Raw genomic sequence first — 13987 nt, forward strand, 5'->3', positions numbered from 1 at the left:
AAGATCACATCTGATTAAACCACTGGTCAGGTCCATAACAGAGCTCACCCAAGAGGCTGAATTCATTTCATCCCCCACGTCTAATTAAAGCCATTAGTGTATTCCTTGCCTTTCAGAGCACATCAAAGCATTCCAAGAGCCAAATCATTACCTTATTTCAAGGCAATTACATAACTTGTAGCATCAATTTATTCTGCCTCCAGCTGTATGCATTTATCGCTGTCTATCATTAGGTGACCTGCGCCATCAAACGCAGCAATCGATGGGGGCTATCAGCTGACGAGGGCCGAAGTGGAGCTGCATGTGAGAAGAAGACCCGGTTCTCAAGGTACAATATGCTCCCTCAGGGCTTGTTTTTGATGGGCACCGAGGGCAAGAGCTGGCTCTGGAACCTGAACCCAGCTGAGAGAGGGAGCTGGACTCTGGGCACTGGTTTTGGGGGGCAGGGGCATAAGACACCCATTCTCTGTGCCGCCTGCTACCCCCCAGCTTCTAACAACTCCTTGGCCCCTAAGCTGTACTCGGGCCCCATTCGTTTATCCCTGCACAGAGTGAAGGTGGAATAAAAGCATCCGGGCGGGATGGGCTGGGTTTTCACATGCGTGCCCATTGCTCTGCACTGCTCTGGAGTGCAAAGGAGCCAGCAGGTTGCGGGGGGAACTGCCATCTGCCTTTTCTGAAGCCCCCCGTGTACTGTAAGATAGGTGTAAAGGGGTTCCGGCCGTTGCATTTGGTGCATTTGCTGGGCACCTTCCTGATCGGGGTGTATTTCTCCCCTGCTGCGGCCGGACATGCGTGAAAGCTGAGGGGGGAGTCCAGACACCAGCACACGTGCAGTGCTGGAGGATCGGCTCCAGGTCTGGTATGAGAAACCTTGCCCTCGTGCCACGGGGGAAGCCTCCTTACCCCATCAGGCAGGGGTGGATCGTTGTGGCTGCTCACAGCCGAATTGCAGCGGCACCCACACACTGCAGCCCCAAGCAGGGAGCTGTACAAATAGTGCTGGGGGCACAGTCTGGGCCCCAGAGAGTCTGTGTTCTTCCCGCTGGGGGGAAAGCCCTTTGCTCACAGAGGGTGTCCGACCTCGGAGGGAGAGGGAAAGCCAGGGGCCGACCTGTCTCGGGTGCATGCACGTGTGCGTGCGCGCGTGTGTGCGCATGCATACGTGTGTGTGCGCGCGCGCGTGTGTATGTGCACACCCGGATGCCTTCCCCTCACATAAACACATCTCCAGCAGCTCGCAGCCCCTTCAAGAGCAGAGTTGTGAATTTTCATCTCTCAGCTAATCAACTCGCTGGCTAGTCCAAACTTGTCAGGCGTTTTATCCCTGCCCTGGCAGCCCTCCCTCCGGCCCCCGGGTGACAGCAGACGTTCCCAGCCCTCCCCGGGATGCATCCACCCGCTACAAAAACAAACGTCCCCCCCGCTGGCGATCTTTCCTCGTCAAGCGGGGCTGACCCCGACTCCCCACGGCTTACCCGCCCCACCAGCGTGCTGCCCCACGGCCCCTTGGCGAGACAGGCCTTACAATAACACTGGGGCTGCTCCTCGTGTCCAGTCACAGTTAGTAAAAGGGCCGTGTTTACGGGTAGGGCCAGGAGAGCGGGGGTTCTGTCTAAGCTGGGGGCTTATTAATCGCCGCTTTCCCTTGGTCTTCGGTGACAAAAGATTAATCACTGAGCAGAACGGGCGCTGCCTGCGAGGCTCCTGCAGACGAGGTGCAGCTGTGCCGAGAGCCGCTTTGCAGGGCTGGCTAAACTGCTGACCCCCGGCCCCCACCATGCTGTCCAGGGAGCCGTCAGCCACACGGCTAGGCCCTCCTGACTGCCCCAAGCTTCAGGCAGGATCCAGGCAGCCGGGGCAGCACCCAGGGCACAGACCAGCTTTCCAGGGGGAAACTGGACCCATGCAGGGACACCTTCTTAATCCCTCTCATATTGTGCAATCCTAGCGCTGGCAACGGGGTGTCCGGGGTGCGTCCACATGTCCCCTCATTCCTAATGGGAGGTGTGCAGGGAGGGGCCCCTTTTGCTCAGCACTGGAGCTGTGGCTGCACTCGAGGCCTGGCTGGAAGGGCCTCTGTGAGGATGCCCCAAGAGAGCTGCTCCCTCCAGCTTGGAGATATCTCACCCCCTTGCAGCTGAAAGACAAGGCGTCTCAGGCGGTGCACCGTGCTCTGCAGGAAGGGGCCGTCAGAGAGACCCGCAACGGGCATTTCACCGCTGAGCAGGGGTGACGTGGCTGCAGGGACCCAGCTCAGCAGAGACCTTTCTGTAGGGAAAGGTGCCTGGTACAGCCGGTCAGGGAGAGGTGCCCACTGCTAGCCCATGCGCCCGTGGACTCAGCTGCTTAAGGAGCTGCATGATCACACGGTCACGCCACAGCTGGCAAAGCAGGCTCAGGGCAGGACACTGGCTCTGCGGGGAGGGCACGAGGAAGCATCTGGCAAAGCTGAGAGACACCACCGCCAGTGTGGGTCTGTCTGTCTGTGTTTGAAGCCTCCCCCAGCGGCGCTGGCGCTGCTGCAGCCCAGGCTGGGGTGGGACAGGGCTGTGCCAATGCTCCTGCTGACACCAACCCCGCAGGGTCCTGGCCGGAGGGCCTTGCACCTGCGCTCAGGGCCAGAATGACTCCAGATTTGGGATCAGGAAGAAACTTTCTCCCGTGGTCAGATTGGTACAGACTGGCAGGGGTTTGCCTTTTTCTGCAGCGGGGCCACGGCCTCTGCCTGGGATCTCTGGAGCGTCTCTGAACCCCCGTTGCGACCGCAGGACGTTGGTGGTCACAGCCCCCCTGCTTTCCCTGGGGCAGGTTCGAGTGTGATGTCTGGTGCTGTACCGGGCTCGATAGTAGTTTTATGAAGAGTTTAGATGACGGAGGTGTTTGGGGTGGTTTGGATCAGGCTGGTCCTGCCTCAGGCAGGGTTGTGGACTTTTCCAACTGGCTTCTTGAGGATCTCCACGGTTATGTCTGACAGTGGGGGTCCAGTGGGGGAGATTCGGAGACGAGCAGAGACCACTGTGGGTGTCTTGACCTGAGCTGCAGCCAGACAAGGGGTAGGCAGGACTCCCCCAGGTGATTTCTGCATCCGACCAAGAAGCTCAGCTTGGGCGAGAGCCACGTCTTCTGCACAGCACAGAGCCCCAGACGGGGCATTTCTGCAGGCCCCAAGCGCTCCATGTAGCTCCGTCCTAGGGGAGCGGGGCTGGAGGAGCCCAGGGCCAGCCCTGCGGCACTCGTGCCAGCACCAGGCAGGGCTGAAGCCCTTGGCAGGACCCTGGCAAGATGGGGAGTGGGTAAACACCCATCTCATGCGTGCGCCGTGCTGGGCACATCAGGCAGGCTGCAGGATGGCGTGCGGGCTAAAGGGGCGAGTGTTCCCATGCCGGCGTGGCTCAGGCTCTTTATTAGTAGCACATGGGGCTATGTAAGGAACATGTAAACAGAGCTCTTGGCCGCCGCGTGGGACACGTGCCCTTGCTGTGCTCAGCGCAGGGTGAAGCATCTCAGGAGCAGCTCTTCAGCTGGAGCCTGAGTGTGGGAGCGCCGCGCGGCCAACCTGGGGCACGGCTGGCGTACCCGCCCGCCCCCGCCGCAGGGTGGGACCGTGTTCGCTGGGTCACAGCCCAGCGACCAGCCTCCACGCCGCTGCTCGGCCCTTGGTGCCAGCGTGGCGCCCGGCCGCGAGCTGCAGCTGCCTAGTGGCACGCGTGCACCCATGCACACGCATGCACGTGATGTAGCCCCCCCCCCCCCGCACAGCTGGCTGTGGGGTGCTGCCTGCCTGGCTGGGCCGGGTGCTCCTTCCCAGCTGCAGGGCCCATGGGTGCTGCCCGTGTGCTGGTGCTGCCCCCTTGCTTCCTCCGAAAACAGGGCCACGAAGCATGAGAGCCCAGCCGGCTGAAGCGTGCTCCCCACCGCCACAACCCCGGGGCTGAACTGGCGCTGGGTGAGGGTCGGGCAGGGGACATTGCCCCCGCCCCGCTACAAAGTAGAGCTGAACCCGGGGCGGGGGGGGCAGGGGTCCTCTCTCTCTGGGCTTGGATGAAGGCTGGGCGTGGAGTGGGGTGCTCCTGGGCAGGGGATATGCCCCCCGCTCCTGCCTACCCACAAAAGCCCCCCTGCTTGGCCGGGAGGTTGGGGGGCAGGGTGGGGGGGAGGTGCACACAGCCTGTCTGGGGCTAGGTAAGGAATGTGGCCCCCCCAACAATGACTTGGCTGTACTGGGGTGCTGAGCAGAGAATGGAGCACCCCCGTGCCCTCCAAACTAGGACTGAATGGGGACTTTGGAGGGGGGAGTGGGGCCCCTATGGATCTGGGCCCGTGGGTTTGACTGGGGGGGGGGGAATGCATGAGGACCACCTGGGGCTGGGTGACGGGTTTGCAGGGGATATTGGGGCTGGGGGGCAGGGTGTTGGGGTGGGATTATGCCAGTCTCCCCAACGCACTAGGGCTTGGCTAGCTGGGGGGGACGTTGGTGCTGAGCTAAAGCTGTTTCCCCCTGCAATTGCACCTGAATTTGGGGGTGTCACAGGGGCTGCAGGCCTGCAGCTGGGGTGTGGGCTGCCGCTGTGCTGCCCAGGGTGGGGGTCCGGGCACCCCAGCTCTGACCCCTCCAGCTGCCGGGCCAAGCTCTTGCGTGCAGTTGCAGCGCTCGGGGCTCGGGTTGCAGGAGCTCTGCGCGGGCCGCCAGGCCTGTTTCGTCTCTGTGCTGAGGCCGCCCTCTCCTGGAGGCCGTGGGGACCACCGCCGCCTCGAGTAGCGCCAGCGCTCTGGCGGGGGGGGGGGGTCTCAGCCTGGCCCCGGTGGTCTGGGCTGCAGGGGCACACTGCCAGCGCTCCAGGCTGTGCAGGCATCCAGCAGGTGCCAATTCGTAAGTCATCCGTATAATGTGATGATGAACGATATTTAAATATAAGAACAACACACTCTGGGGGAGATAAATATCAAGATGAGTTTGCTTTTTCTTATTTTCTTTTTGTTTTGATTCTGTATCTTTAGCTGATCCCTACATTCATTTTATCAGCGGCATCCACACAATTACCTCTCCGATCCTTGTATTTATTTTTCGTGGGGAAAAAAAAAAGAGAAGATCAAAGCTATATTAAACTTATATAAAAAAAATTAAATTTATATAAAAATACAGTGCCATGGTAACAAACAAGGCATCAGTTTCCCAAATGAAAAGTTCTCCCTGTTGTGTCAGAAAAATAAAGCATTTTTATATTACCTTGGAAAATGAGGCTGTTAAATCTTATAGAATATAGCATAAGCCCCACTGAAATGCTGAGAAAGCCGATTCAAGTGGAGCTAGAGTGCTGAAGGATGAAAAAGAAATACGTAAGAACTGAACTGAAAATTGCTTGATCAGAAAAACGGTTCCTTCAAACATCCCCAGAGCGCTGATCTCATATGGCTCATTCCAGGGTCATCAAATAAAATTGGGCACTTTTCATCCACAGGTGAAATGCTTGTCAAATACAAGAGGTACTTTTTCAGCCGGGAAGTTGAGTTGACGTGACTCCAGTTACTGACAGATCGAGTGACTTGATCACAGCAGCAGAGAGTCGGGGCGGAGCCCAGCTGCTGAACTTCTCTCCAGCTGCAACCATCGGACCACGGCAGGAATCGTCCGGAGGGGAAGGACGCAGCAGGAGCTAACAGTTAAACACTGGGCCTCCCCGTGTCCCATCTCCAGAAGTCCTCAGCCCCCAAAGACATGGAGCAGGCAGCGGCAGTTCATCTTCCTCCATGTGATTTGTGCCATGACACGATGCAGAGGAAGCTCCTTGTGTCCTTCCTGTCCTTGCCCTGGCTCCAGAGACTGCTGGTTCATGCTAGTTAGGGACAGCTGCCCTTGAGCAACCGGGGGGAGACCTCCTCATCCTTCTCAGTGACAAACCGCGCTGACCCCTTCACCTTGGCTGCTGGACGGTTGTTAGATTCAAGCCAATGACCTAAGAGTGAATGGCCCTGTCATCTATTACCCCTCCCCATGAGCTATCCAGGGCCCATCAGAAACCTCTTTTATGCGCCATACAAAGGAAGGGGTCACCTGGGCAATTTTGGTGCGATCAAGTTCGCAAGGAGAGAGGCTGCCAAAAGGATTTTTTTCCCCCTCTGCACATGTGCTGGAAGACTAAGGCTTTGTTTGCTTATATACTACTAAATATTTCTGTCTAATGTTTCAAGCTTGTTTCTCCCAGGTGTAATTGGGCTCTGGATAAGCAAACAAATAAAGGAGTTTATGGCTCCATTTGAGCATTCACTTCTTTAACAAGAAACAAAAACCCTAAACCTTAAAAGGAAGGAGGAATTTTTTAAAAGCAAAGTGTGGCCCTAACTTCTTCCTTAAGCAGCCCTGCCTGTTTTATGAGGCTGTATCAGGCCACAGCATTGAGTGGGAGAAAAACAGAGCCGCAAACAAAAATATATTGTTATTGTGGCAGAGTTTCTGGAACGAGGCTGTAATAGATCCTGTGCAAGAAGCCCCCCGGAGCCCGCAGCCACGTGCTGGCAAAAATGCCACGCGCATGGAAGCGGGGATGTCGTATGGTCTTTAAGGAGGAGCTTGCAGGAAGGAGGTCTGGATCTCGTCCCAGCCAGTTTCCTGTTTCAGCATTGTCACAGACGTCCTTGCTATCTGTCTGCATTCATGTTTTATTCTCTCTTGTTGGTGACACCTCCCTAGAAGCTGCTTTTCCTGCCCATTTTTGCTTTTCCCTTTGGCACCTGATGTGAATGCTCCTGTTCACAGTTACAGAAGAGCTGAGCCATCTTTCGTGGCTCACGGATAGTTTCATCTCCATCTCTTCGTGTGTCATCTATGTGCAGTCAGGCCCTTCGTCTCTCTGGGATGGGGTCCCTCAGCTCTCCTATTTTTACAGCACACCCAGGGCTACCAGCCCTTGGGATCAACCTATACTGCAGATCCTTTGGGATTCAGTTTCTGCATCGCCTCCCTGTGAGAGTGTGACCAGTGGGTGAACATGGCGACCCATCAGTTTTCTTATAAGCCGGTATTTAATTGCAACAATAGGAGTAAGGCCAGTCTCCAAGAAGGATGCTGAGCAGTTTTTATACAGGTCTGTCTGACCCTGGGGCCCCAAGCTCCAGCAGCAGGTCTGGCGGTTCCACAGCAGCCTTCACTTCGTTTTCCTCACTGTCCTTCAAGTTAAACCTGATGAAATGTCTTTGTTTTCTATCTCACAGGCCGACACAAGCCAGCTGGGCAGCTCGGCGGGGTGACTGAGCTGGACTACATGATGAACGGAGCTCTGGTCCACACCTGCTGGCAGACACGTTGTGAGACAGTGGTAGGTAACCCCGCACCCTTCCCGGGTATGTTTCCAGACGAACAGGCTGGGCTGGGGGTAATGCAATACATGCAGACAGCTAACAGCACAATGGCCTAGTTGCGGCAGGGTGTTTGTCACCTCCAAATCTGCCAGGCTCACCTATCTTCCGGTCTTTTTGGGGAGCCCGACTGAAATGCACACAGCTCCATTACTGCAAGGAACTGTATGAATGCCTGTGCTTCAAATGCTCCGAGGATTGGCAAGGTGAGGGTGCTTGCAAGACTCATCTCCTCTTAGAATAATACTGGCTGATATTTAAAATATGACGTCTATTTAAAATATGGCAGGGCTGTGCAGAGACTGTGGGGCCTGTGTTGTGTTCTGGCTCTGCCATTGCCTCTGTGATGACTTTTGGCCAAATCATGTAAACCCTGTGCATCAATACAAGCATCTGTAAAATGGAGGTGGTCTGTTCTCTTCCCACATGACATTCATGAGCTCCTTGTACTCTGTGAGGAAGGAGCTTTGGGGAAGGTCAAAAATGATCATACTATCACATGGAGATAACATGGTGTTTGTCAGCCACCGCGATCCTTGCACTTCTTCACCACATCTCCATGTCTCTTGTTAATGGCCTTCAGTCATGAGGCCGCATCTGAAATCTAGATTCCAGGCTCCCCAGGTGATGCCACAGTCCTCTAGGTTACCTGTGCAATGGCCAGTGCCCTGCCCAGGGCTGTAACTACTGTAGTAGCAGCAAGGCAGCTGGAGCATGGCATGAACAGCCAAGGCTGGGAGAGCCGCGTCGCCCTGCCAAGCCTGATCGTTCCCTGCTGCAGGCTCTTTGCTGGGACCGTGGAGCAGAGCGGGAGTTGGACGCGTATCCACGTGAAGTATAGAGCCTGTTAACTACACCTCCAGGCCTGCCGTGCGGTGCCCTCGAAGAAGCACGGTCAGCAGCCCAGCACCGTGCTTAGCTTTGGGTGTTCTGCGTGTTAACAGCCAAAGGCAGTAAATCTAGAGCCACGCGGGCCTCACTGGTGAGATTAATCCCAGCACAGTCCAGGCTCCAGCTGCTTGCAGTGTGGGTGGAGGGCTGTGTGTAGCAGTGCTCTGCTAGGATGCCATTTCCTTCCAGGGCAAAGCAACACAGGTGTCCCTCCCGTCTAGCAAGGGCTAGTCGCCCCTGGGTCTTTGCCTTTTGACTGCTCTGGCTTCATCAGACTTCTCTTCAAGTCTCAGCATGGAGACGTAGCTTTGGTGCCAGCTGCTCTGTGATGTAATTCAGGCTTTTACGACCTGTAAGTGTTCAATGTGGGGCTAATCAGTCATCACCTGCATGCAGGGTCCTTTCTGCACAAAGGCTGCCTTTCTCCTTCCATTTCCAGGAAGGGGGTTGCATGGCAAGCATCGGGAAAAGACACGAGTGACCAGTAAACCTTGTCAGCAAGAAAACATCTGCTGACTTTGGCAGCAGAGCAGTACTTTGGTGGCAACTGCAGTCAGTTGTAAATGAGTTGATTTTGGTGTGCAGGATGGTAGACCTTAGGAACGCACATTCTTTTACTATGCGTATCTAAAATAAATTGTCACCTCCTGCACGTACAGCAATCTCTCAGCAACCTCCTCTTCATAAACGCCCTCTGACTAGCTTTTCCCTTTGCCAGTTTTCTATAAGATGGGAGCGCATGGCCTCGGCTCTCCTCAAATCAGTGGGACTCTGGTGTGTAAGCGCCTTGGAGAATCTGGGCCTGAGGGCTCCAGACATGTCCGATGCCTTTAGTCCCAGTACTTGCACTGTTCTGGTCATGTAGCTGTGTGATAGGAATTGCTGTATCGCTTCAGTTCCCTAGGAAAGTGAATGCATGGAGCATCCTCCTTGTGTGATACTAAGTTTATTGAATGCAGGCATGCAAGACTGTGACCTTTCAGCTCGGAGCAATTTTTTTTGGTCCAGGTTTTAGCCTTCTGAAAGATATACATGTGTGACCACAAGAGTGCCTGTCACTGCCTCGCTGTGGAGGGGGTGCAGATGGGTTACAGTTCTTGTGATCCCTCAACTTTTGTCTCTCAAAAGAGCAGTGATTGAAGCGTAAGGGATCCATGAGGTGTAGCTGAGGATGAGGGGTTTGATGCCTTGTACCTGGAAGGGGCAGCTCAGTGTGATGCAAAGTTAATTTTTGTTATGTGTTAAAAGGGAGCAAGATCTAACGGTTGGAGAGGGTCAGAGCCTGAGCTCTGCTTCTCCGTGCCACCCCGGGCAAATCCTCTCAAATCTGTTTCCCAGCTGCAGTGATTTCAAAGTGCCTAATCCATGCCCTCTAGTGGCTTATAACTGACTGGGAATAGAGATATTTATCCCTCCTTCTTTGACTGTGTCACGGTGGTTGTTTTTTTCTTTTTAGTGACTAACCAGTGAAAGAGGCCAGCTTCACAGCCTTAGAAAGTCAAAGCCTCTGGCAGAACAAGAGGCTTGCTTCTCTGCCTGCCGTTAGCAGGGATATTTGGGGATGAGGGGGAATACAGTGCAGCCGGAGCTTTCTGCCACAGGGTGGAGCTGCCTTGGCACAAATGGGCTGCAGACATCACTCCTAGGGTTTGTAAGCAACTAACCAGGCTTTTGTCGCAGAGTGAATGGGGACTGAATAGCTCAGCAGGTGCTTGTCCCTGTCCACACGGACTTTTAAGGTTGTTAGCAGGGGTGTAGGTTGTCGCCATGTTGGTCCAAGGACATCGGCAGACAAGGTTCTTTGGGTTAATCTGATGTCTTTTATTAGACCAACTCAAATAGCTGGAAAAATTCTTCTTTGCACGCTTTCGGCTATAAATACCCATCGTAAATCTGATATCTTTTATTAGATCAACTCAAGTTGTTGGAAAAGAAGAATTTTTCCAACGACTTGAGTTGGTCTCATAAAAGGTTGTTTGCATGATTTCTCCAAAGCTTTGCCAAATACGCCGCAGACCTAGGATCATAGGGAAGGGACCCTGCAAGGTCACCTAGGCCGGCCCCCCTGCTCAAGGCAGTTATACCTTAATGCTGCACTCCTTCTGTACCTCCAGTTTGATGAAGGGAGAGCTTGAACCTCAGCTGCGCAGCTGAAGACTGCATGCAGGCTGGGGAAGCACAAGGCAACCATGTCTCAGTGCACCAGCTGCCTGAACAGTTGTACCGGTCAGGTAATGGTCTGGTAACGATGCCTACTGCCCAGAAGAGGTCACGAGGGTTAATCAGGGTGTGTTGCCTCAGGACTGAGATCAGGGCACCAGAAAATGCTGGTCTTGTTATTCTCATCATTAGAGGAAAGCTGTCACCTGACCATCGGGACTGGGAGCTGTTCTGTGGTGCACGCACATGAACAGCCCTGCGTAACTGCCCAGCACGTGCTGCAAAGGAGAGAGGCTTTTCCTGACTAAGCAGTCAGTGCACAATGGAGCGCTCCCCTATCTCCGCATTACCGCTGCCTTTCGGCTGTTCTAGTACCATCCTGTGCTCTTCTTTTCATAAAATATCATGAGTGTCATCAAATGCCCCAGGGTGCTTTTGTGTGGCTATAGAGAATGAGACAAGCTTTGCTTTACCACCTGTGTAAGCCTGCTAAGTCCTTCTCAGACTTCACCATCATCCTGAAAAACACGGGCCTTCAGCGCTCTCACCTCTACATCCAGGCTGAAGCTCAGTGCAGGAGAGCACAGGGATGGCTTGTTATTTCAAGTACAGTCTACAACCCAGGGATCCAGGTTGTGGCCGTATTGGTCCAGAGGGAAAAGCAATCAGGATTCGTGGTAGAGATGATATCTTTTATTAGAGCAACTAGAGCAAATTTTTTTTTGCAAAAATCTAGTTGGTCTAGTGAAAGATATCACCTCTACCACGAGTCCTGATCTGCAGCCCAGGGAATTCGTCTCTACCAACTCCTTCCAGAAGTCACTTATGCTCATTATGCCTTGTGCCCATCTCCCATCATCTCTCTGCCTCATGTGTTTAGGCTGTATGCATTTTGGGTCGGGACTATCTTTTACAACGGGACTGTACGGCACCTTGACCCATGCAAGGGGCAAGGATTGTTGCGGGTGGTATCTTTTACTGGACCAGCTTCTTGGTTGGGAAAGATTTGGGGTACAAGGCACCATTCAAGTCTAAGGAAAAAGCAGGCACGGGTTGAGCTAAGGAGCAATGCCCGGTATGAAGTAGAGGTTTGTTGGACACTGAAAACAAGCATGGTATCATCCATGTCAATGGAGCTACATTCATTTACTGCAGCTGAGATCTAGCCTGGACTCTCTAGCAGCACTTAATCAGCATACATTCCTCATGCAATAAAGGAAAAAGAATCAGTCGCTTGTTTTACCACAGTTGTTCACTGCTAAAGAGCTGCCACTTCAGGGAGTTTAGGAGTTGCTTGGTTTTAAACAAAAGCCTGTGACCTTGTTGCAATTGTGAGCTTAGAGGGGGACGGGTGTCTTGTCTCTCACTGTAATCGCAATAGGCAGGGAAAGTGGAGAAAACTAGCCCACCTGCAAAGCTGCTCTTCTACAGCCTCATATCCAGCAACTTCTTCGGAACGAGCCTCTTATGAAACCTTTCTGGAAAGCTTCAGCAGGCACACGTGTGCAAATCCAGGCGATCCTCTCGCTCTCCTGGGAATCAATTAGCTTGGCAGAGAGAGGAAAGGCTCACGCAGCAGCTAGCGGGGTTTGGCTCTGAGAGACGGGCCGACGGATCTCGACTCTTGTTTCATCCTGCGTTCCATCTCCCCCGAACTCTTCCGATCAGGGTTTGGCTTTTGGACCTGCAACTCCCCCAGTTCTTTCACAGCTTTCTCGTTAAGGCCCAACGTTTGCCTAACGGATGTGTAAAAGCACAGGAAAGCGGACACTCCCCGAAAGCAATGGTGTGGGGGCCATTCTGGTTGCTAATTTGCTGCACCTCAGAGATGGCTTCATGCCTTCCCGTTGTGCTCTGCAATTTCAGGTTGCTGTGTTTTTAGCTATTTTCTGGCAGCATTGAATACTGCATTCTAATTTTGGTGTAAATTGGTAGTGTGTGTCATAGGATGGGGCGTACACCGGGCAATGTCATTTCATAGTTGATGATACTGATGTATGATAATATATTGCATTTGTAGGACCATAGAAAATGTGACCTCTCAAGGTCTCTTCCACCCCACATCTAGTCTAACCCCCTGCTCAGAAAAGGACCAGCCCCAACTACATCATCCCAGACAAGGCTTTGTCTAGCCAGGTCTTAAACACCTCCAGGGGTGGAGATTCACCATCTCTCTGGGAGCCTGTTCCAACTACCCTCCTCACAAGAAAGTTTTCCCTTATATCCAACCTCAATTTCCCTTGCTGCAACTTGAGTCCGTAACTCTCGGTTCACCTGCCACCACCGAAAGCAGAGTCCTCCGATGGAACCGTGTAAAAGCAATACAATGTTATAACTGACGGCAGTGCCTCAGGAGCTGGCCCTGAGCCCTTTACCATCTGAACACTGCCCTTGCGTTGTGGTCCAGCAGTAGCAGGACTCAATAAATGAGTGCCGTGCAACTCCTGGCAAGAGCAGTGCGAGCAGAACAGTTGTAATTGTGCTCTAGGTATTTACGATCATGTTTTTCATAGGCCATTTTAATGCCTCACCGAGTCATTTATGGGGATATTATTGTACCGTACAGTATTGTTAACCAGGGAATAACGTTACCCAACGTGAATCCCGTTATATGATAAATGACACATAGTCATATTATTAATAATACAATAACAGCATCCAATGCACATAGCTAAAAGCAACTGTACTGTTAATAACATTACAATAATAATAATTACATTACAGTCCACATCGGGATCCTTTTCTCTTTTATTTATTCACTTCCATAAAATTACTTTATTTTTTAATTTATTTTTAATTAATTTCATTCATTCATTTTAACTTCTATCAATTCTTATCCTGTCATTCCAATTTGCATTCATTCTTTCCCCCACTTTTATTAATTGTAATTAATTTGCATTTATTTGCTTTCATCAATTATTTTTATTTTTCTTTAGTTACTTTTATCAATTAAATTTAATTAATTCTTTTCTTGGTGGCAAACTGCATTCCTTCTAATGCGTGTCATTTTCTCCACTTTCATTCATTTCAATTCATATTCATTCATCATGTTTACTGACTTGTATTAATTGCACTTTGTACTGCTGCATTGACTTCTATTAATTAATTGCTATTTGTTTTATTAATTATTTTCCTGGTCATGAATTGCATTTGTTCTAATGTGCATAAATTCCTTCCCTCGGTATTATTAACTGCAATTAATGATCATTTATTCTATTTATTGTAATTCATCTTTATGTATTTACTTCTGTTAATTCGTTCTCCATTCTTGTACAAGTTCTTTTCCGGTTCATGAATTGCACTCGTTCTCTCCCACGCCTCTATGAATTAATTGTCAATTAATTATTTTATTATTCATTAATTTGCTTCTATTAATAATTGTTACCGATATTCTCTGCGCCCGCCTCGTCCGCCCAGGGCTGGAGCCGCAGGCAGAGCACGTGCCGCAGTGGGCGGGGTCCCCGCGCTTCCCCGCCCCGGAACTGACGTCGCCAATCTCGGCAGCTCTGTCTGCCCTCGGCCGCCGCAAACAAAAGGGGTTTTCAGCGCCGCGGCGGGCCCGCCCTTTCCCCCGGCGCCG

The 13987-nt window shown here is 52.3% G+C and overlaps 1 protein-coding gene across 1 annotated transcript in view; it reads left to right on the plus strand.

Annotated features, from left to right (window-relative positions):
- The first annotated feature begins 244 nt into the window (after window positions 1-244).
- CTTNBP2NL (CTTNBP2 N-terminal like) overlaps window positions 245-13987 on the plus strand; it is a 41679-nt gene continuing 27936 nt past the window's right edge. The window contains exons 1-2 of the mRNA XM_019546826.1: window positions 245-328; window positions 7213-7316. Coding sequence (XP_019402371.1) covers window positions 7263-7316 — 54 coding nt within the window. The 5' untranslated portion in view covers window positions 245-328; window positions 7213-7262. The remainder of the gene's footprint in view (window positions 329-7212; window positions 7317-13987) is intronic.

Source organism: Crocodylus porosus, unplaced genomic scaffold (assembly GCF_001723895.1).
Source record: "Crocodylus porosus isolate Cpor-Errol unplaced genomic scaffold, CroPor_comp1, whole genome shotgun sequence".
NCBI classification, from domain to species: Eukaryota; Metazoa; Chordata; order Crocodylia; family Crocodylidae; genus Crocodylus; species Crocodylus porosus.